We start from the raw sequence: 22,739 nt of genomic DNA on the forward strand, positions 1-22,739 counted from the left end.
GGATGTTGCCAGCTTCCTCATGTGAGGTAGCTGTATCTCCCCTGTTGATTGCCACACCTCGTTGGTTTATTTCAACTGGGGTGTTGTCTCTACCTTTTATTATTAGCTTGCGCTTTAGTGTGTGTGTCACTGGTGAAACTTCTTGTCTTAAATGAGTTCTGTATAAATAATGTCAATCAATTGTTTCTGAATTTCAGTAACTATCAAGACAACTTTCTATGGAGGTAGCGGTGTACTTCTAGTGAACTGATGCGCTCTGCTTGCTTCAGTAGCTCTGCTAGATCTCGTGCCACTCTTTGTGCTGAAGTTTTTGTACCTGCCAAAGACAAGGTATAGATCACCTGCTGCTAGCTTGTGTTCAATGTAGACTCTGAAATTGGTCAGAGAGTCCTTGATGACACTACTTACTAACACCTGTACTACTCAAAACATTGCAGAACCACCAATGACTGTGCAGGTGCCTTGTTGTGAATATGTTTTATTGACCCCTCTGTCTGCAGCTGCTTCTTTAGGTAGGACTTAGCCGTGGCAATCTTCAGGTCACCAGAGTCAGTGAATATTGGTAAAGGATCCAAATCATGACAAAATATTCTTGATGTCAACCCCTTGTGAACTTGCTTCTAAGTCTATCACTCTTTAATAGAGAAGCTTAGTGTCAAATATCTTCATTGGAGCAACCTGTACATGCTTTGTCACTACTAGCGTCTCTACTATCCTTGGTATTGTGTTATAGAACCATATGGGACAGCCACATTCAAATTCTTGCATTTCGCGAATTCCAAGTGTGTTCATTTACACTGACTGATGGTGATGCCACTCTACCATGGACAATGTTTAGTATGATCTCTGGGTGTTTAGTGGGTGCACAGCTCTAGCTTCTTACTGATGGCTTCTTTGTTCATTGCAGCAATCCTTAACTTCAATTCTTCTTTGGGGATCTCTTGTACTTGGGCCTTGTGTACTGTATTTTCATTACACTCTGGTTTCAGAGCGATCCCAGTGAAGCAACCATGCTTTTTGTCTAGATTCAGGGGGAGGAGGGGGCATACCAGCATGCTATACTGCTAATACAGAATTAATTAGCTAGGAGGTACATTTGTTATGTTCCTTATACAAACTATTAGTATGAAATTTCATTAAAAAATAATTGAAATTCAATTAAAGTGGTTTCACTGTCACCTGACTTGTGAATCTGAAAGGGTTGCTAATAAGTGCTAATATTTCAAAATGCTCAACAGTGACAAGGTATCATCAGGTAGTGTCTTTGAATTTAGGATCTTGAAATTCAGAATGCACAAAAAAAAAAAAACCCTACACACACTGTGGACACTAAAACAAGGTACTGCTAAAAATTTGCATTTGGCTGTCAGACAGAGAGAACCAATTACTTCAATTCTGAGACTAGTTAATCTCTGGAAGTGGACCAGACCATCAGACATGTAGGACATTAGAAAGAAAGCTCACAGGTAAGAAGGAAATGTTCTTTTCTCACCAGCCCCTCCTCCCTATAACCTGCAGTATGTACTGTGAGATGTGCAAAGCAGTACTCAACTTTAGGGTAGGAGGAGGATTCAAACTATAGGATTCATGGAAGACTGACCCCAGATTACTGCTGCAGCAGCACATTCTGAAGTACCTTCCCCCTACTCCCCCAAAAAGCTATATTCAAAGAACAAAGGACATTAACCATGATGACTATGTAGCTGCCTTTCAAATTTCTTCATATGAAGCACAAGACTCTTCTGCCCAAGAGGTAGCTGAACCCTCAGAATGGGCAGTAATGTTACCCGGTGAATTCATTCCAGGTTTGTTGTTTTTTTCCACCTTTTGACTGACAAGTGAGAAGATGAAGAAAGCTGTGGTTTTCTGATGAAATCTACCTCAAGTGCACAGAAACACAAGTTCTCCTTACATCCAGTGTATGCCATTCAATCTCCTTTGAAAGCATAGGACTGACTAGGAGGCAAAGCAGAGGCTGAAACAAGTCTGACCGGCTCTGACATCAGATATCCCTGCTGGAATCTCAAAGGATGAGTCCACCATTTGAGGGACGAAGTGATTGACCTCAGAAGGTCAACTCTCCAATCCCAATTGGTTGCAATTTCTTGCTAATACAGTAAGAGGAATTTTTGGAGCACTCTCATATAAAATCTGGCCCATTGGAAGGCGTCCACACATGAAATTAGCATACTGAGAAATTTCGTCAGAATTTTTAGCGATATCTGATGGCACATGGTGAAGTGAGGAGAGTATCTTCTGTTGTGTCTCCTCTGAAGTGAACACCTTTGTGTCCAGGATCACTTCTGAATGCAGAAGTTGCTGAGATGGTTGGAGATGACTCACTATATTCACCAGAAAACCAGAGTCTTGTAACAGGGTTAACCTCCTCTAGACCCCAAAAGGCATTTGAAAGGACAAGGAGCAGATGATATGGTCTAAGTAAGGATGAGTGTCTCCGCCCCACACCCGCTGTCAGGAATCAGGCCTGCAGCTGATCCAGTCTACCAGCAACCTATGAGCACAGCTAACCTGTAGTAGGCTGCCTGACTGATGGGAAGTCTACTTGTTGCCAGGCTTGCTCCTCCTTATTCCAGCATCAGCCACTGCGTTTCTCCCACCCTGCCTCGCTCCAGGTAACCCGGCTCTGAACCTCAGTTCTGATTCCTGACTTCTGTCTTCGGCTGTGATCCTCAACTCTGGCCTCTGACCCTGGAATTCTATTTCTAGCTACCACCTCCTGCTCCACCCACCGGGCAAGACAGGCCATATCCCCATCTCTAACATCCACCAAGAACAACTAAGACCACCAGGATCTTTGTGAAGACTCGTGGGGTAATCACTTGCCCGAATGAGAGATCCCTCTATTGAAATGCTTCCCACTGTAACAGAAATGTAGAAATTTTCAGCAGCTCTCCCTAAATGGCGTATGTAGGTAGATCTCCCTGAGCTCTAAGGCAATCAAGAAATCCCAGTGTAACAGAGCCATGATGATTAACTTTAGTGCTTCCATCTATTTGTTGAGGGACTTGACCTGTAATATGGCTCATGTCCCCTATTCTTCTTTGGGAACATACAGAATATTGAGTACACTCCACCAAAATCTGTCTCACTGGTACCAGCTCTATAGCTCCACTGCAGAGAAGTGTTTGATCAAGTTCTTTGATCTGGGGAAAGACTATGAACTTGTCTCTGGAGGACTTGATTACATAATATTGTGATGGCATAACCCTGTAGAACCGTCTAGTGCTCACTTATCTCCCATGTGTGTTCAAATTTCTGAAACCTTTCCCCCAGATAAAATGTCTTCTTGGACATGGGGCCCTTAAACCAGAAATCAACAACCAGTCTTGAGGATCTTTTCAAAGAGTCCTATTTTAAATTTCTCTCTCTACCTCTTCCAGATTTGTGGATTTCTTATGGGCTGGTAACCGTGAAAGGAAGATAACAAAAGCCAGGAGGTGATGAAACAGAAAAGATTTTCCTCTCACTAACTTCTGCTACTGCTTAGTCCATGTCCTCATGAAACACCTTGCCCCCGGTGTACTTGATTGACATCACAAGGTGTTTTATTTGTGTTTCTGCTTTCCAGACATAAAGCCAAGTGTGTCTTCATGACACCACATTAGCAGCTCTCTCCATGGCCTCTAATTTAAGGGGGGATCCAGGAAGCTAATAGCAAGAGCTTGTTCAAGCTCGTTTTCAGTTTTTTTATCTTGAGTCAGGCCTAGTTGGGTCATACATTCTATCCAGGCTAGAATCACCCTGACAAAACAAGAGTCTGCTGCAGATGCCCAAAGATCTCTAAGTTCTTTCTTAGAAATGACTGGATTTTTTCAGTCTGTTAGCTCTCATGGCAAACTCTCCCTCTCATTCCTTCAGAGTGTCTTTGACCAAAGTGGCAGCTGCTGCATCTACCTTTGACCAAATGTTTAGAAGAGAACTCAATGTGTCTGTTGGGATGCTTGTCTTTGTTAGGAGATGCCCACCCAAGCCTTGATTACTTCTTCAAATACTAGGTGCAGTGGAACACATTTCTCTCTTTGCTTTAGCTTGAAAATATTTCTAAGCTGCTTTCTTGGATTACTCTGGAATTGGTGGCTTCTCAAAAGTCTCAGGCAGCATTTCCAGGGTGGTGAGCACCTTCCATAACACATGATTAAATACCTGCAGAGGGAAAGCCTGTCTTGCAAGTCATCCTCTAATTCTGCCCATCCTCCAAGGAGATCAAGGTGGATGAGGAGGAGAAAGAATTTCACATCTCCCTCTCATTCTCTGATCTCTTCGCTTTTTTGATCTTATGAACCTTAAATTTTTCTCTCTTTTTTTTTTTTAAATATACTGGGGATGAGCTAGAGGAGGAAGAGACCCTCTTCTTTGATTTTCCCTTTTATGTAAGTGCCACAGTCCCTGCAAGTACACCTTCCTCATTGCTTGTAATGGGCAACTCAAGGCCAGAGTCTGAACTGAGGAGCATTTTGAACTGCAGACTTTTAATTTTTTCTTTTCTTGCCTTTTCTGGAGAATGTAGCCACAGGTTTCCACCATTCAGGCTACAATACATATTTTTGGTTGCGGGCAGGGTGGCTAAGGCAACGTCACATTTCACCCCTGTTCCAAAGTGTCCTGCCATCTCCCGGGTAGAGATAGAAGGGTTCGGGAGGGGGGCAGATAGAAAAAATCCCTCCCTCCTTCCAAAGCGGTTTCCTTTGTCGGAAAATGCTCCATTGGCATGTAACCTGCCTGTCCACCCAGACTGAAGTGCAACCACTTCATTATTTCAAAGGGCAATACTGAGGTTGAGGGGGGTGGTAATCCCCAGGGAGCTATTAGTGGGGAAGAAGATGAATTGTCACTTGCCCACCCCTCTCCCAACAAGTCTGCACTGTGGACATGAGGAGTTAAACAGATCATCTGCTTACTCACAGGCAGTTGCAGCTTTTCCCCACAGAAGGCTCCAGGCTAGGAGATCTGCCTGTGCTGCCTACTGCAAACCAACTGGGGTGGGGGTCCACTCCATAGTCCAATTTCCTGGCTTGGAATAGATCTGGCCCTCACATTGGCTGAGCGGGTTAGGCCCCATGCCTGGAGGGCTACATAAGGACCTGGCCCACCCCTGCACCTTCAGGTTGCCCTTTGCTGCGGCTGTTGGATCCTCTTTGCAGCTAGACAATCTGGTCCTAATATTCCTGAACAGGAAAGAGACTTGAAGGCATTTGTGACCCTCTCTTTCCCTACCTGCCACCGCCCATGAAAGATGGGGAAAACATATCTGCAAGACAGGGTCTGAGGCAAATCTGGTTCAGAAACCCCCAGCAAACAGAACATTAAAAAAAAAAAAATAATTTAGGAGTCTCCAATTTAAAAAAAAAAAAAAAAAAAAAAAAATCGGACTGTGACTATGTCCTATCTTGATAGGCACTGCTATAAAGAGAAGACCACTAGGTCTCCAGTCTGCCCAAAACTAGAGAAAAAGAACTCGGGGGTGCTCCACAGAAGGGTGATCTTGGCCACAGGCTAGCTGTCAATCTTTGTTCTGAATCCAACCAGCAGGGAGAGGGGTGAACGCCTCACAATACAGACTGTCTGAAAATGGGAATGCTTTGAAGTTGAACCTCCTTTAGGAACCTATTTAGATGTTTCAGACAGGACTCTGCTTTGTTTGTCCCTGATTTTCTCAGGCTAGAAATAGGATAGGGAACAGGTTGTAATACTCTGATCTGAAGTAGGTGATGGATGATTTCATTCATGTCATGACCTTTCCAGGATTGATGAGGTTGGGAATGGGACAAAGCTGTTCCTGTAATTCTAGCACAGCTGCACTGGGTACTCCCTATGGACAATATATAGTGACCTCATTTGGTCAAAGATATAGGTAACTCTTTTGCTCCCAAACTGAAAAAGCCTGGCACCAATTGGGGATCTAACACCAGCCAGCGCTGGTTGGGAGACCTGCATCTGAGGCAATGGAAGGCAGTTATTCACCCTGAACTTGTTTTAGCTTCCACATGCAAAGGGGTAAAACAGGAAGAAACACTTCACAGACCCCTTAAATTTGCCAAATGACCTGTATTCCTTTCTATAGTGTCTGGCAGGACTGTGAGTTGACTTTTCTGATGACTTTGAATACCCTGTTTTCCATAAGCTTCCCATTGTATCACTAAGATAGCAGGGAACTGATTTGCCAGAGCATTTGATCCCATGAATCAAAGTCCCATATACCTGTATGAAACAGATTCAAATCCCAATGTCTTTTTCACCCCACAGGGAGAAGCCCTTAGGCTGTGGGATTTTTATGTTGAGGGGAACCAAACACGCAACACCATCTCACCATATTTGCATTGCTTGTGAAAGCCCGTGGAGACTCTTCGGTGTCAGATCACAGTTCATATTTATTTTTGTTATTCTGATGCCACTTGAGAAAGTGTGTGCCCAAAGGAGAGGTCTGGCCTGAAAGCCTGCCTGCATCTGGCTGCCTGTGAAGGGCCTGGATAGTTACTCCACTCTTTCTAGTGAAAATCTCCCCCACTTAGGCCTTGGCTACACTCGCGGATTCACTCGTGCTTCACAGCGCTGTGAAGCACGAGTTTAGTCGCACTGCCAGCGCTGCGAGAGCTCTCTCGCAGCGCTGCAAGTACTCCACCTCTCCGAGGGGAATAGCTTGCAGCGCTGCGAGCGAGCGTGCAGCGCTGCAGGCGCTGATTACACTCGCGCTTCACAGCGCTGCATTCGCTGCACTCGGGGGGGGTGCTTTTTCAGACCCCTGAGCGCAGCGCTGTGAATTGCCAGTGTAGCCAAGGCCTTAGAAACAATGAGTCCCTGACCACCAGGGAAAATTGCAACATTTTTCCTTCAATAGCAATACCAGGCAGACACTGCAGGGTTTCCATCTCACTGCCATAGGCAGTAAGAAGGAACTGAGGGATGGCTGGATCTGCGCCACTCTTTATGCCCTCAGGTGGGGGATAGGGATGCACAAGGACATCTAAAATGCAGGTGAGGCCCCCCCAATGGACACAGTGGTCAAAAAAATCTGAATTCTGCATGCATGGGGCATATGCACACCACAAGTGGAATCCATGTGGACAATTACTCAAAGATTAACTGGAGGGAACTTCAGCAGGCAGCGCATTCCCCTGCTGCCAGTGATTGACGTGTCTGGTTCTGCCCCCAAACCACAAGCTGGCTAAAGTACCCGTTGTAACAGTTCTGTGGAGCTTAGAACAAAGAAGGAAGTGTCTCAATAGTAGTCTTACATAAATGGCACAATTTACCTTACATCAAGAAGAAAGAGACTAGAACACAACAGGCAGATATGAACCATATGAAGTAGGGATTGTTTATACAGCTTATCCAGCCTGCACCACCAAAACTGCTCCACAATTCTAAGATGCATAAAGGGCTTTTGTGCAACGTTGCATCTCAGATTAAACTTCTCTTGGAAGATCTACTATGTTGTTAATAGGCATGGACTGCCTACAGCCCACATAAGTCTGGTTTTTGCTCTGGAATTCTTTCAGATAATGCTTAGCTACGATCACGTGAGTCATTCAAAACAGATGAAAACTGAAATCTTCATCTCAATATACTGTATAAGGGCATCAGAGACTTGAAGGGACTTTGGTATTATAGTTACAAATTAAAAATTAAGATAAGGGAGCATCAGTAATCTGCAATACACACTAGCAATGTTCATAAGGTAAAAGTTAATTGCATCTTGAGATATGCTTTCAACCCTCATGGAGGCCTTCACTAGTATTTCCTCCGGCTTAGTTTTACATATAAAGCAAGTCCTAAGTATGACATATTAAAGTAATATGCATTACCCAACAAGGTCACTATTACTTACTGGGTCCAAATGTAAGACTTCATAAGGGTTGTATTCTTGATATTCTCTGTCTGTTTTGGAAACTTTGTATGCAAGAAACAGAAACAGTGCCCATCCAGCAAGAAGAATTGCTTTCCTATTTGGGAAGAATATGAAGGGTAAAATAAAATACACACAATCATCTTTACTTCTAACGTAACACTATACAACTTATATATAATTAAACTTAAAGATCCCACATTAAATAACGAGATCCAAAAAAACCAAACAATTTTAGAACGAATACCCTTGGTGATAAAATGGCTTTGGACGCTGATAGGTCTGCTGAATGACTCGGCTTTTTTATTGCTATTTACATAGACAAGCAAAACAGTGACAGTTTCTCCACTTCCACACCCTTCTACCACCACACATCAAAAAATCTCCCCCAACAAACAGCATAGATTAACAAACAAGAAAATCTCTGTTCCTCATTTACATAGAATATTTTGCACCCAATAATGAATGCAAATTCTGCTTTAAACAGAAAAAAGGAATAAAACTGAACAGCTGGGAAGTAAAGGGGAGGAGAGAGGAGGAGATGTGAGAAAGGGTAACAAACTGAATGACATCAATAGCATTGCTAATTTGAGGGAAGGGACAACAGAATTCTGCTCCATTATTGATAAGATCCAGGTCAAATTGTTGATTACTGTTGAGGTCTACTAGGTTAACTGAACAGGAATTTAAGAAGCTGTAACACGAGTGGCTTCTCTCTGAATTTCAAGCCCTATTAGATATTAATAGGGTTACCATACGTCCGGATTTCCCCGGACATGTCCGGCTTTTTGGTGCTCAAATCCCAGTCCGGGGGGAATTTCCAAAGAGCCGGACATGTCCGGGAAAATAGGGAGGCATAAGCCAGGGTCCGCCCAGCACGATCCGCCGGGTCCGCAGCGCAGCCCAGTTGCCCCAGCTACAATGCTCAGGCGGGGAACGGCGGGGCTCGGGCTTCCCTCGAGGGCGGGGACCCCCCGGCCACTGGGGGACCCTTCCTGTGGCCCCGTTGCCTCGCGCAGCTTGGAACCCGGCGCCGTGGGAGCTGTTTCCAGCGGGGACAGACAGGCCGGGGAACAAGCTCGGCGGCAGGAAGGAAGCTGCATCCAGGGCTGCAGGGACCCGCGCTGCCGACCGAGCGTCTGAAGCCCCCAGCAGGCAGAGGCTGCCAGGGGAGCGGGGGAGCAGGGCAGGCGGGGGCATAGAGGCTGCAGGGGCAGGGGGGTGAAGGGGCTGCAGGGCGAGTGGAGAGCAGGGGTCTCAGAGGCTGAAGGGGCGGGGGGAGGGGCAGGGCAGACGGGGGCGCAGAGGCTGCAGGGGCGGGGGTGCAGGGCGAGTGGGGAGCACGGGTCGCAGAGGCTGCAGGGGCAGGGCAGGCGGGGGGCGCAGAGGCTGCAGGGGCAGGGGGGGCAGGGGCGGCAGGGTGAGTGGGGAGCAGGGGTCACAGAGGCTGCAGGGGCGGCAGGGTGAGTGGGGAGCAGGGGTCACAGAGGCTGCAGGGGCGGAGGGGCTGCAGGGCGAGTGGGGAGCAGGGAAGCACTTAGCAACCCCCAACCAAGATCAGAGCGGGAGGGAGGAGGGGGAATGCAGGGTGCTCAGAGGAGGGGGCAGAGGCTTTGGGGAAGGGGCGGGGTTGGGGGTGGGGAAAGGGTGGGGCTGGGGCAGGGCCAGGCCCCCGTGGAGTGTCCTCTTTTTTCAGTGTTGAAATATGGTAACCCTAGATATTAATCATTAACAACTTTTCATTATGAAATTGTAGCAGATTCCAATAGTCCCTTTCTTTAAAAAGTTATGAAAGCTATTACTTTATTATAGAACTAGTTCCAGTTGCTTTAATTAAAAACTTCAAATTTATGTAAAAAAAAAAAAAAAAAAATACAAAATACAGTGGTAATTTAAATGAGAAGTTACCCAAATGAAACATACTTACTTTATTGAAGGAATGATGTTTTGTTGTGGTTTTAATAACCGCAAACGATACCACAGACATCTTCCATATACTTTTCTTATATTTTTTAATCGAATTTGCTCTGCAAAAAAAATAAAATGGCTAGTTAAAATTTAATTAGAATTTACATCAAAAGCAAAGTGACAAGTGAGCTATGTTATTATCATCTTGGAGTTTGCAGTGCAATTCCAGTTTGAGACTTGAAAGAGCTTCATAATCAAAAAAGCAGTGAGTGAATTATATATTTGTTTCCTCAGCATTTAAATGGTACCAAATTTGTAAGTAAGAGTTTAACTTGGATTGTTCTACGCTACCTACTACAGGAACCAATTATCTTTTTTCTGTGCATCTTGAAACAAGAATCACTGCTGAAACAAAGTCAGAAGATGTAGCTTGTCTATTCCATGCCCTAGAAGTCTCACATTTGCAGTTTTAAAGCTAGTCAACTCAGACAAATGGTCTCCCCCTCGGATATCAGCTGCAGTATGCGGGGGCAGAAAAAGAAGATAGCATATGAAATGGGTCTTGGAATACAACTGAGGAGTGTGAATTGGGAACGTTTTTTGAGCGAGGCACTGGAAGAACTAAAAATCTTCAAATACTGTTACTCTCTTCCTCTCTGTAACACTCACTTTGTGTGTCTTATTTTTAGTTAGACTGTAGGTATTTGGGGGCAGAGACCGTATCTACCTATATGTAGAACCCTGCATGGATACAAAATTTGTATCCGCATCTGATCCGCAAACATGTTACAAGTTATAAAGCAGATTTCTGCAGATTTGCAGGACTCTACCTATATACTTGCACAGCATCTCATAGGAGGTCCCAGTTCTGACAGGATGTTTGGCAAATGTCATAATAAATAGCAAAGAACTAGGAGGCTAGCTTCCCCAAACATTTCAGAGTGGGTGGGGCAAACCAATGGTACAAATATTTCCCTAAGAGTGGGAGCAATCTGTCTATATTAAAAGAGCTTTAATTATATTTTGGTATTACTTGGGATCAAGCTAGTGGTGTGAGAAAGGTTTCAGGAAAGGCAGTACACTGTGATGGAAAGTGAAGACAGTTTATGGAACCCCGTAATGGCTTTGCTGGGGAAAGAATCCCACCCATTGTGAGAAGCAGAACTTATAGGGCTGTATAGACCTTCTATAGCATTAATTTTATATTATAAATGGGCTTCTTGATTAGTTTTAAGTAACTTCTCTCTGTCATTATGTAGATTTCACAAGAAACTAAAATTGCTTTATCTGCAAGAATAAGAACATTTGTCTATATTTAGATTAGCAGAAAAGAAAGTGGAGCTGATGAAATTTGTTATGTTTTAATTAATTTTATTTTTGCTGATTATATTAATATAGAGTGACTGGTTTTGTTAAGCTAGAGTTTTTCCTATTAGTTATTTTTATAGGGGTTCCTTTTGAATTTTCCCTAAACTATTGACACAGTATCATCTTAAGACCTTTCACCCAAATAAGACCATGTCAGCCTCCTCAAAAGAGGTTTTACTTGTCTGGATTTCTCATTTTTGCAGGGTCACAGACCAAGAGTCACTGTGGTACGGAAAATGTGTTTGTTTTTAATTTCTGGCTTAGAGGGACTTTTCCAACATTGATGCTTGTTAACAATGGCCTCATATCTGACTGGCCCAAAGACCATGGATGGAACAAGCAAAATTCATCAATCATACGAATCAAAGGTAACACTGAGAATCTTTGCCTTTTGATCAACAAGAAACCTGAGGGAAGACTGAAGTTCCAGAATTTCCAAGAGAGTGATCTCCTTGGGGAGAGGAAGTCTCAACATCCACAAGCCATTCCAGCCTCTGACCAGTCTCTCCCTACACCAGAGACAGCCCGCTAGTGGGAAACATTGTGCCAGCAGAACCTCCCTGTATGACTCCTTAACTGCCATTCCAACTCCTACTCTACAAGCGTCCAGCAGGCTGCATGCAAACATTGAAAAGTTCATGAACACCTTGTGAACACAAGTATCTTATTTTCCAGTTTCCATATTTTACCCTGGGGTTTTTTATTTATGTATTTATTATTAACCGGAAGATGTCCCGGCCTTTTTATTTTTAGGGGTGAAAGTAAGTGTAGCTGTGTGCATGCATGTGGTATGAGCATCCATAAAACAAACCCAGGGAAAGTGCCTGAAAGGAGCTCCTCGGGTTTAAACAGCCCTAAATATTGTCTCAAAGACACTCATTACAGTGTGTTCTGTGTTTAAAAATCCTGAAAGACTTGATATTATTGTCTCTAATTTCTGGTAAATAGGAAGTTAAAGTTTTGTCTATCAAGAGTTCTGTTAAAGTCTGTATTCTAATATCTCCTTTGAGGGTATGGAGGGGAGGAAAGTGGCCAACTTTAATTCCTATGTGGCGGCTAAGAAGGAAGCTTTATAACTGGTTTCAATATTAAGATATTTAATCAGCTTCAAATTATAGATTTGATTGACTATGGTAAAATTCTTTAGTTAGGATATATACCCAAATGGACAGCCATGTTCTTATACTCCTTAAAATGTACAATGGTTAATTATTTTTGGTATTAATTTAATGATGCAACTCCAATCCATTACTGAGACTAACTTGTGTGATATGATCTTAATTTGATTTGATAGTGTTTTATTTTTAGTTTATCATCTTAACTTAGATATGTTTTCTAGATTTTGTTTTAATAAAAGTTTTGGCACCCACCGTGGAGGCAACATAATCCACCACCCACTACCTCTTATTTCCACCTGGTTCAGTAGAGGTATCCTCCCTTCCACAGCATAAAGAAAAATCCCCACACTGTCTTACTCATGATATACTGCAATCCTCAGTATTTCCATACTGTTTTTCAGCATGTAATAGCTTCAGCGTTGTAAATTCCGCACAGTGCAAGAAAGGCAGCTGGCATACATGGGTATACAGAGCTGGACAAGTGGGAGACCTTGTTGAGGGAGAAAAGTGGTGCAGGAGATTGACAGCTGTCAGAGCTATGCTTCAGGTTGCTAAGCAAGGACCAGGTGATGGTCTGTCCCATCATTTCATGGCTACTCAAGGCCTGTAACGAACATTTCAGAATCTCCTGTGCAGTAGGTGTAAGTTTACATGAGAATACTTCTCCTTGATGCTGCACTAGTTTTGTGAGGACAATAGAATTCAATTATCTACACAGAGTTTCATGAGTACCTGGCCAAAAAAAAAAAAAAAAAAATCACACTGTTAGTATGGAAAGAATGCCCCTCCCTGCCCCTACGCACTCTGGCATTGTGAAAGCATCAGCGCAAAGGTGTCAAGTGTTCACTTTTGTGTGCGAAGGTTTTCTGACAATAGTGTCCTAAGCCTAATCACATGAAGACACGCTGCAACAGTTCCAAGGAAGACTTTTTTTGAGGGGTTCATGCCATCTGATTCAAGTACTGTACTGCCTGTAAGCCCATTTCTATAAGGCAAGGCTTTTCTCCTCTCTTGGCAGTTATAAAGTCAACCAGATCCCTGCAAGTCACCTTTCTCTGCAATGCTTGCACTGTAGCTTTGTTTCCTGGAGTTCTGAAGGAAACATCCTGCTGCAACAACCCCCAGATGGATCCGACAAGACAAAAGAAGATGTCCACAGATAAGGTGGCTTTCAGAGGGAGACATCTTTTTTGCCATGACCTGGGTCTAGAAAAGGCTCCCACAACTGACATAAAAACAGACTACGATGCAGAGGACAAATTGTCTGAAGTTGAAACTATAGTCATCACTGAAAGCCTCGCTAACAGTTGTTGGTACTGGAGAGCAAGTAGCCTAACCTATGGCAGTAGAAGCTTGAGTATGGGCAGCCCTACTCCAAGGTACATTTACAAGAAGTACTGAATAGACCAGGAACCCAATTTCTCCCTATGGTTTTCCAGAGGCAAACAAAACAGCTTGTTTAAGAGCCACCACATTTCTCTTGCAAGGAGCTACTTCTCAAATACTCTCCCCCTCCCGACAGACCACTTAAAGCAGGGGTTCTCAAACTGGGGGTCGGGACCCTTTAGGGTGTCACAAGGTTATTACATGGGGGGGGGTCACAAGCTGTCTGCCTCCAGCTCAAACCCCACTTTCCATCCAGCATTTATAGTGGTGTTAAATATATAAATACGTGTTTTTAATGTGTAAGGTGGGGTTGCACTCAGAGGCTAGCTATGTGAAAGGGGTCACCAGTACAAAAGTTTGAGAACCACTGACTTAAAGTAACCTCAAGAAACAATACACACCTGAATCCAGCATTACCCAACATATATGCCCCATACTTTCTACCTCACACATCACTGCCATGATATAGGGTTTCACCCACTTCCCCATGAAATGCTATTTTGATCCCAATACAAGCCCACTCTCCCACTCATGTTCTCGCCATCCCATGGAAGCAATGCAGAAATGCATGAGAGTGTGAAGAGGTAGTTTACGATTCATAGAAATAAAAGATTTGCAGTCTAAATTCTACAGACAAAGCACAATTTGAATCAAGCAGTCTGTCTGTCTCTCATAGATGTTACAGGCAGCTCACACTTCTCCATACAGAGGCTGGATCCTTTTCCCAGCTTGGGACCAATCTCCCTCGTTGAAAGTCTTTGGATTTGTCTACACTGGCACTTTGTCAGTAAATTTTTTGTCGTTCAAGGGTGTTAAAAAAAAAAACCGGCAGGGGGCACCGGGACTCTTTCCTTCCCTACCCCAGCAGGTAAGATTTAGTCACAGGTTGTGACGTTGTGCAGGCTATATGGTTCCATAAAAATATAAGTGAAGAGGTAGTTGTAGCCATGTTGGTCCCAAGAGAGAGATGACACAAATACTTCAGGAATTGTAACACAGGAAGGCACCAGAACAGTACCATGTGGCTTTACAGAAAGCCTAGGTAGGCAATATTGACTGAGATATTAATCTTTGCAGTCTACATCTACACAGCTCTACTGCAGAGAAATCAGTTACAGGTAATAGAGCCTCTTTAAGAACTGTAAGACTATCTCTACCCCGTTCACATACTGGGACAGACTCACGTACCCTCTTGGCTACAAGCAGTAATTCTGCATTTGCTTTCCTCTGCTGAAATGCCAAGCACCACTTTCATGTTTCCAGAAAAGAGCCATTGCTCTTCCCTTTCCTCCTCTCTTTTTCTCCCCCCTTTCACTATCCCAAAGGACCTGGTTGCAGATTGTGCCCTAGCCAGTTAACTAGGATGAATATCCAATCCATGACACCACAGTCTCCATGCTTGGCAGCTATAAAAGCAGGCAACATACTACACTCCTCACACTGCTGCCATCAGATCCCCAAGATTCACCTTGTCTCTCTGCAGCTTTCACAGTCCACATTTACTTTGTAGATATATCCCAAATGGTCCATGAGAAGGATCTGGCTGCCACAACCCCCATACAGACTCCGCAAGGGAGAAAATACAGGTGGAGGCAGAGATCTTAGACACTGACAGCATGACACGAGACTCCTCCAGGACACATACTATGATGTTAAAGGATGAAATCCCTAACATCAAGGAAGTTGGCTCCCATTGCCAGATTTCAGAATATTTCTCTAGGTACAGAAGGCTATGTGGATGCTTAAGTCTACCTCATGGAAGTAGGTGGTAAAAACTACTGCGACTCAACCCAACTCAGATGGACAGCTCTATCTACTACAGCAACCAACAGACCTAATCAATTATGCTAGTCACATCCTTGACTAGCAGCGCAGTACAGGAGACCTACTCCTTAACCCCCTTGAAGGAAACCTTGCACCCTCCCTGTGTGAACAGACACAAAGGCCCTTAAGAGCCAGCACATTCCCACAAAGGAGCTGTCTCTATAGAACACCTCACTACAACCTACTGAATCAAAAGTACTTTCCCAACCCTTTTGAAGTCTAAGGCAAACAAAGCCTTTGTGACATGGTAACACGGCTAAAGGCCAACCCTAGATAGAGGCCAGACACTGTCCCGAACTGCTCAGGGCATCCCCCTCTTCCACTTTTGTAAGTGTCTGGGGGGAGTGTAGTGGAGAGAGGAAACAGCCAATGCTGAAGTGACCCTTCACTGGCATCAGGAACTGTTCCCTATTCACTGTCATGGTATACCAAGTCCTTAATCTCTTCATCTTCTGAGGACCCCCTTGACTAATGGACTCTCACTTTCTGAAATAAACTTTTCAGGAACAATACAGTACCTTGCAGCATATGGGAAGCTAACAAAATACACACGGATTTACTAGTTATGAAATAGTTATAGCATTGTCTGGCAAAGCTGTGCCACTCATGCCAAACCAAAAAAAATAAATACCTTATTTCATTGTTTACTTTATATTTATGCCCAGCAGTCACACACAGATGCCTACCAACACGGCGCACATGCGGCCCTGCGAGTAATTTTTGTTTTTACCGCTGCCTTCTGCCAGGCCACGTTACCATGAGCTTGCCCCTGAACCCCAAGCCCTTCCTGAATGGGCTGATGGGGAAGCCAGTGATGGCGAAGCTGAAGTGGAGGATGGAGTACAAGGGCTACCTGGTGTCTGTCGATGGCTACATGAACATGCAGCTTGCAAACACAGAAGAATACATAGATGGTCTATTGTCAAGACACCTTGGTGAAGTTTTGATAAGATGTAACAACATCCTGTACATCAGAGGAGTAGAAGAAGAAGAAGAAGGAGAAATGAGAGAATAAATTTGTATATTTCTTGAAAAATACAGATCAGTTTTTCACAACTAAAACAAAAACAAAAACAAAAACCAGCAGGCTTGAATGCACAGTCAATGAGTATGGCTGGGGTTCATGCTGTATCCTTCAGCTACTCTGGGACTTTGTCAGATATGCTTCTACAGATTCTTTTCCATCCCAATATTGCCCAAACTGACCTCAGCCATTCAGGATTTATCTCAGTCTGAGGTCAGTTTGGGCACAGTTAGAGGTTTAATTTGAGCCCATGGTGTGCGCACACACAAAGAATCTTAGAACAAGGTGATTTTGTAGACAACTTGGTTTTAGGGTTGGGGGAGGAACAGTGAGAGGAGGTTGTTTGTTTTAACGGGGTCTCTCTCAGGAAACCCTTACCCAAACGATGTCAAATTTTGACCACTAGTCTTATCTCCACAGTCCCATGAGGCACAGCAAATTTCAAGATTATTCAAGAAAGTATGTGGAGTTTAGAGCCCTTAGGACAGCCATATTTTAAAACAGGAAGCAATGCTCAAACTATAGCAGAGCAGCAGCACGGCTATGGAAGTGGCCATTGAGCATGCTACTGTATCAGAAGCATCTAACGCAGCCTATAGCGACATCTGGGCAACTAACTGTCCTTCAGACACAATGGATTTAAGGTCTTCCCTATGTCCTTGTGGGAGCATCTCTATAATCGTGACAAAAATGGGAAAAGGTTTAGAAAACCTGATCTGTGAGGAAAGGTTAAAAAAACTGGGCATGTTTAGTCTTGAGAAAAGACAACCGAAGGAGGGACATAAGCTAAGGGCTGTAATAAAGCAGCTGGTGATCAACTGTTCTCCATGTCCACTGAACATAGGACAAGTAGTAATGAGGTTAATCTTTAGCAAGGGAGATTTAAGTTAGATATTTTTCCAAATATCTAACTAAAGCGTAGTTAAACCCTAGAACATGCTTCAAAGGGAGGTTGTGTAATCCCCAGCAATGGAGGATTTAAGAACAGGTTGGACAACACCAGTTAAGGATGGTGCAAGTGTATTTGGTCCTGCCTCAGCATAGGAGGACTAGACTATATGACCTCTTGAGGTCCCTTTCCAGCCCTATATGTCCAGGATTCTATGATAAATAGGGATGGATAGCAGAGGAGGCGAAAGAGGTTGGGGGCTCATAAGAAAGCCAGGGCATCCCCCAGCTCTGCCACTTCCCCCAAGTGCCCTGCAGCCCCAGCTCTGCCAGCACCCCACACAACCCCCAGCTTTGCCAGTGCACCACAACCTGCAAGATCTGTCGGTGCACTGCAACTATCCTAAACTCCCAGCTCTGCCAACCTTCCTGCACACAGCTATTCCACTGTACCATAGTTTTCCTTTGCTCCAGCCACTAGATGCATGTCAGATTGTAAAAGGGGGAAGTAACAGCAACAGAAGCGTGTGCACACCAGGGAGTGAAGACTTCAGGGAGATGCATTCCCTGCTTGTGGTGGGAAGGCACTGAATGGGTTGAGGCATGATGTGCTGGAGCAGGGCTAGTGGGGCACAGCTGATGGGGGTGGCTAGCTCAGTACACGAACTGCAGGACGTGATATTTATAACTGCCTAAATGACTAACTCCTAACAACATATTTTCTCCTGTTCAAAAAAAACTAGTACATTCAATGGCAAAAAAATGTTATCAGAGTTGCTGCTTGGTGGTAAGTCGCCACCTTGCAGAATACTGATTTGAGCAAAACTTAAGCTTCTAAAAACCAGGACATGCACAGTTAAGGTTGCCCATGCAACTTTAACTCTATTGTCTTTCAGCAATGCGTCATATGCCCTATTAACACACCCACCTTTATTTTGCCAACTCCACAGTCGCTTAAATGTGCAAGCTCTTCACCTCGTTTTACAACCCATTCACTCACCCCTACAAGATTTCATTTAACACTACTAAATAGCAAAAAGGAAGAAAAACAGTTGCCCAAACCATGTTCCCTCTGTTCCATGAACGGGCGTAGCCAATGGCAATTATTTGGATACACTCCAGGTACAAGTCAGTGTGTTGGTTGTTAAGTGTACCTACATTAATAGGTAGAGGCAGTAGTTAGGCCTGCTTGGTAAAGGTGTGTTAGTGATATGAGGCCATGTGTGGGTTTTATTGTGATATGTGACAGAGCTGTGATTATGATTGAGGATATCTATAATTTCACACACACACCCGATGCATGTGAACAAAGGGAGGAGCTGCATGTGTACCTTCAGGATGCAGAATGCATCACTTCACTGAAGAATTGTGTACATTATATAATTAGCAGGGAGTGACAGATATGGCACTTTCCTGCAATATCCTTGCAACACCTTAAACATAATTCAGTAAGTATCTTTGGAGTTCATTGTATTAAAAGGTTACATATTATTGTGGGCCAGGAGTGCATGTAACCTCTCTAAGAGGGAGACGGGATGTGAACCCTGGAAGCATTATGAACTTCAAAGGACTGTAGTGAACAATGTGCCAGGAGAGAATAGATATTTGGGACAAATAGTATCAAGTATTTACCTGGGGAATCTCTAGAGGGAGCTGAATGCAAATTCCCACCTCCAGTTATGCAAAACTCCTCCTTTTGAAGCTACACCCTGAGGAAGGGACCATTGTTTATTGATTACTTGTTCTCAGAACCTGAAGATCAAAGGCCCAAACTGCATAGAAGAAAAACTAAACTATGCATGGGTGTGCTTGTTCTGAGCTAAAGCAGTTATGAACTTGTAGCCACAGAAAAAGCCCTTTGTGGGGTTTTGAAGGCCTGACTCCTACCAGAGCCCTCCTGGAGCTGGGGAGAGGAAAGGCGTGATTTCTGCTAAGCTTATTAGCATAAGTGTAGGTTGTTTTCTCCTTATGAATAAATGTGCTTGTTTAGGCCTGGTCTGCACTAAAATATTAAATCAGCTTCACTACATTCAGGGGTGTGAAAAATTCACATGCCTGAGTGACTTAGGGTATATCTACACTAGAAACTTCAAAGTGCTGCTGCGGAAACGCTCATACGGCAGCGCTTTGAAGTGCAAGTGTGGTCGCGCGCAAGCGCTGGAGAGAGCTCTCCCTGCGCTCCTGGTAATCCACCTCCACGAGGGGATTGGCTCCCAGCGCTCAGAGCCTGTCTACAATAGCGTTTTAAAGCACTCAGACTTGCTGCACTCAGGGGGGTGATTTTTCACACCCCTGAGCCAGCAAGTTAAAGCACTATAAAATGTAAGTGTAGACAAGCCCTTAGTTAAGCCAGTCTCACCCCCCCCCCAGCCTAAACAGAGCTAGGTAGATGAAACAATTATTCCATCAACCTAGCTACCGCCTCTCAAGGAGGTGGATTACCTACACCAACAGGAAAACCCCTCCCTTTGGCGTAAGTAGTGTCTACACCAAGGGTTCTCAAACTTCATTGCGCCGCAACCCCTTCTGCCAACAAAAATTACTATATGACCCCAGAAGGGGGGGCCAAAGTCGGAGACTGCCCAAGCCCTGCTTTCCCAGGCGGAAAGGCCAAAGCGCAAGGGCTTCAGCCCAAGTTGGGGGGGGCCTGTAACCTGAGCCCTGACGCCCAGGGTTGAAGCTGTCGGGCTCGGGCTCAGCGTACTGAGGGCATACTTGATGGGGCGTACTGAGGCATTACTGAAATACGGCAGTGTTAAGGTTGCCTGGGCAATCTTAACCATGCATTTCCTGGTTTTCATAAGTGAGTTTTATTCATTTCAATGTTCTGCAAGGGGATAACATACCACACCAAGCAACCTTAATTCTGCATGAACAGTTTTTTCCACTGAATAGAGTAGTATATATTGACATGTCAGATCTCTCAAAATAGCAAACTGACAGACCTAAGTATATCATTTTCCTACAAAGTTAATACTACCCTGTTTCCCCGAAAATAAGACAGTGTCTTATATTAATTTTTGCTCCCAAAGATGCGCTAGGTCTTATTTTCAGGGGATGTCTTATTTTTCAGAAATGAAAAATGCCTTATTATCGGTGGATGCCTTATTATCGGGGAGGTCTTATTATCGGGGGGATGCCTTATATTACAACGAGAGGCAAAACTGTAAGTAGGCCTTATTTTCGGAGGATGTCTTATTTTCGGGGAAACAGGGTAAAGATTCAATCAGGATTCCCACCCTGCAAACAGTGGATGAGCTGTTTCATTACTCTGAATTACATAAAGGATTAAATTATCTCATTATATCATTTTTTTAGTAATACTTAGTATTAATTCTCACAATGCACCTGAGAAGTTGGGGAGAATACCTATTTTCCTATAGGGAAACAAAGTAAGTGACCTGTGTGACAGTTTGGGGAATATGAGGTGTCCAGTCATGAATTCCATTTGGTTTTATGCTATTTGTACTTATAACACTGATAGTGAATTAAATCATAATCTGGTAGTAGTAAATGGATATGTAGCAAGGTACACCTCTATCCCAATATAACGCAACCCGATAGAACACGAATTCGGATAGAACGCAGTAAAGCAGTGCTCGGGGGTGGGGGGGGCTGCGCACTCCAGTGGATCAAAGCAAGTTCGATACAACGCGGTTTCACCTATAACGCGGTAAGATTTTTTGGCTCCCAAGGACAGCGTTATATCGGGGTAGAGGTGTACTATGTTGGAAAGACATGACAAAGTCATCAAGGAACACAATCAACACTGAATAGTTCTACTCTGTTGGTGTTCTGTGTTTGAAAAGTGCCTGGCCCAACAGGGTCCTGGTCCCTGTCTAGGGCCCCTAGGCACTACAGTAATTCATAAATACAAACAAACAGCATTGACTTCTGATAGAACCATTAACTGTTAATAATCCTCTATGCCCAGAAACCCACAGGTTCCTTCCTTTAAAATTGTTCCTTGCTTTAAAATTGTCACACAGTCCCCAAAGGACTGCACTATAACCCAGAATGCCTGCAGGGGTGGACTCTGGGAGAGCATGCATTAGCAACTGGAGAGGCTTAAGAGTATCAACACTAATCTCAGGGCCCCATGTTAATGATGGGTTCCGCAGCCAAATGAGGGATGCCAGACAGGGAATCTGCATCCTGACAGTGTGCCTGGGTGGCCAGGACTAGTGAACGTCTGGACGCTGCTCAAACCTCGTTGGCTTGGAAGTATATGGGATTCAAAGGTTGGGTCCAATACAATACAGGTCATTGAGTCCCCCCATGTGGACTCAGCCAGAGCTTGCACAAGGCCACACCGGAAGTCTGAATGCATCAGTTCCTGACTCTGAGTTTAATCCACTAGACTATCCTGCCTCTCTGGACAGCACATTTATGCCTCCTTCAAATTCTTCATTATATGCAAGAGGAGCTCTTATTGGTCATGATCATGTCAAAATGCAACATCATATACTTAAGTTTAAATATCTCTTCTTCCACCCTACTAATTACTTCATCTAGTTTTGAATACTTGAACCAAACTCAGTATTTTTTTTATTTTAAGATTGAATTCTCACTCCCATCAGATATTTGTTTATTAGATTATAAACCCCTGTGATGAGTAATTTTCTGTGCAAAGGAAGTTTTAAATAAAGGAGATAATTTAATTACAGCACTCTTCCTTAAGCATTTATTCATTTGAAGATTGGTGCTAAGTGGTGGCGTAGGCACACAAATCCTTTTATGTTTTAGCAGGAACGTAAATATCACCCTACCTTCAAAAACTACTCCTAATATACATGTAAGAATAAAGAGAAACCCTTTTCAGCAAGCAAATTTAAAAGTTAAGCTTTAAAGCCTCTGAAGGAAGGAAAAGTTGTAGACACTCATTAAAAGTGCTAATTTTGTGCAACTCTTAGCATGAGGAGTCAGTTTTTGGAAGAAGAGGTGGGAAGAATGGTAATTTTCAGCTACATGACCCCCCTCCCCCATCTGTCTAGAACGCTCCCTTTATCCCTCCAAATCATTCATTTTTAAATTCCACCATAAGCCTCAGTTTTAACTGTATTAGCACTGACCCTAACTGAATACTTATTTGTGATAGCTGCATGAGTTATACTTTATCTTAAAAGCCGCTATTAATGGAGCAATACCATTTTAAGTTGCTTCAGTGAAATTCATGAAGCACAGATTTCTTGAAATTTACAATGGAAGTTATGCTTGCAGACCCCTTTCTGAGGATCTGATCGCTGCATTGTGCTTAGAAGTTTCTACCTTCCATCAAGAGATAGTGACAAGTGGCTGATATTGAAACAGCTTCTAATATAGGTCAGTGGGGTGGTCATCATAATGCAATAAGCCATCT

General features: G+C 43.7%; 2 protein-coding genes across 3 annotated transcripts in view; one reads left to right on the plus strand and one right to left on the minus strand.

Annotated features, from left to right (window-relative positions):
- SEC63 (SEC63 homolog, protein translocation regulator) overlaps positions 1 to 22,739 on the minus strand; it is a 118,382-nt gene that overhangs the window by 85,539 nt on the left and 10,104 nt on the right. For both annotated transcript variants that reach the window (XR_010599571.1, XM_008164915.4), the window contains exons 2-3: positions 9,792 to 9,891; positions 7,847 to 7,961 (exon numbers count right to left, since the gene is read on the minus strand). Coding sequence is in view for 1 of the 2 variants with exons in the window: in XM_008164915.4 (XP_008163137.1) it covers positions 7,847 to 7,961; positions 9,792 to 9,891 (215 nt within the window). In the remaining variant the exon portion in view is untranslated. The remainder of the gene's footprint in view (positions 1 to 7,846; positions 7,962 to 9,791; positions 9,892 to 22,739) is intronic.
- Positions 16,169 to 16,497, plus strand: LOC101943995 (small nuclear ribonucleoprotein F-like). Its single transcript, XM_005287666.4, has one exon. The coding sequence runs from the start codon at positions 16,226 to 16,228 to the stop codon at positions 16,481 to 16,483; it is 258 nt and encodes an 85-aa protein (XP_005287723.2). The 5' UTR covers positions 16,169 to 16,225; the 3' UTR covers positions 16,484 to 16,497.

The sequence above is a fragment of the Chrysemys picta genome, chromosome 3 (genome assembly GCF_011386835.1).
Source record: "Chrysemys picta bellii isolate R12L10 chromosome 3, ASM1138683v2, whole genome shotgun sequence".
In the NCBI taxonomy this organism is placed as follows: Eukaryota; Metazoa; Chordata; order Testudines; family Emydidae; genus Chrysemys; species Chrysemys picta.

Excerpts from the sequence above, each read along its gene's own strand:
- LOC101943995 (XM_005287666.4), top strand. The coding sequence starts at position 16,226 with ATGAGCTTGCCCCTGAACCCCAAGCCCTTCCTGAATGGGCTGATGGGG.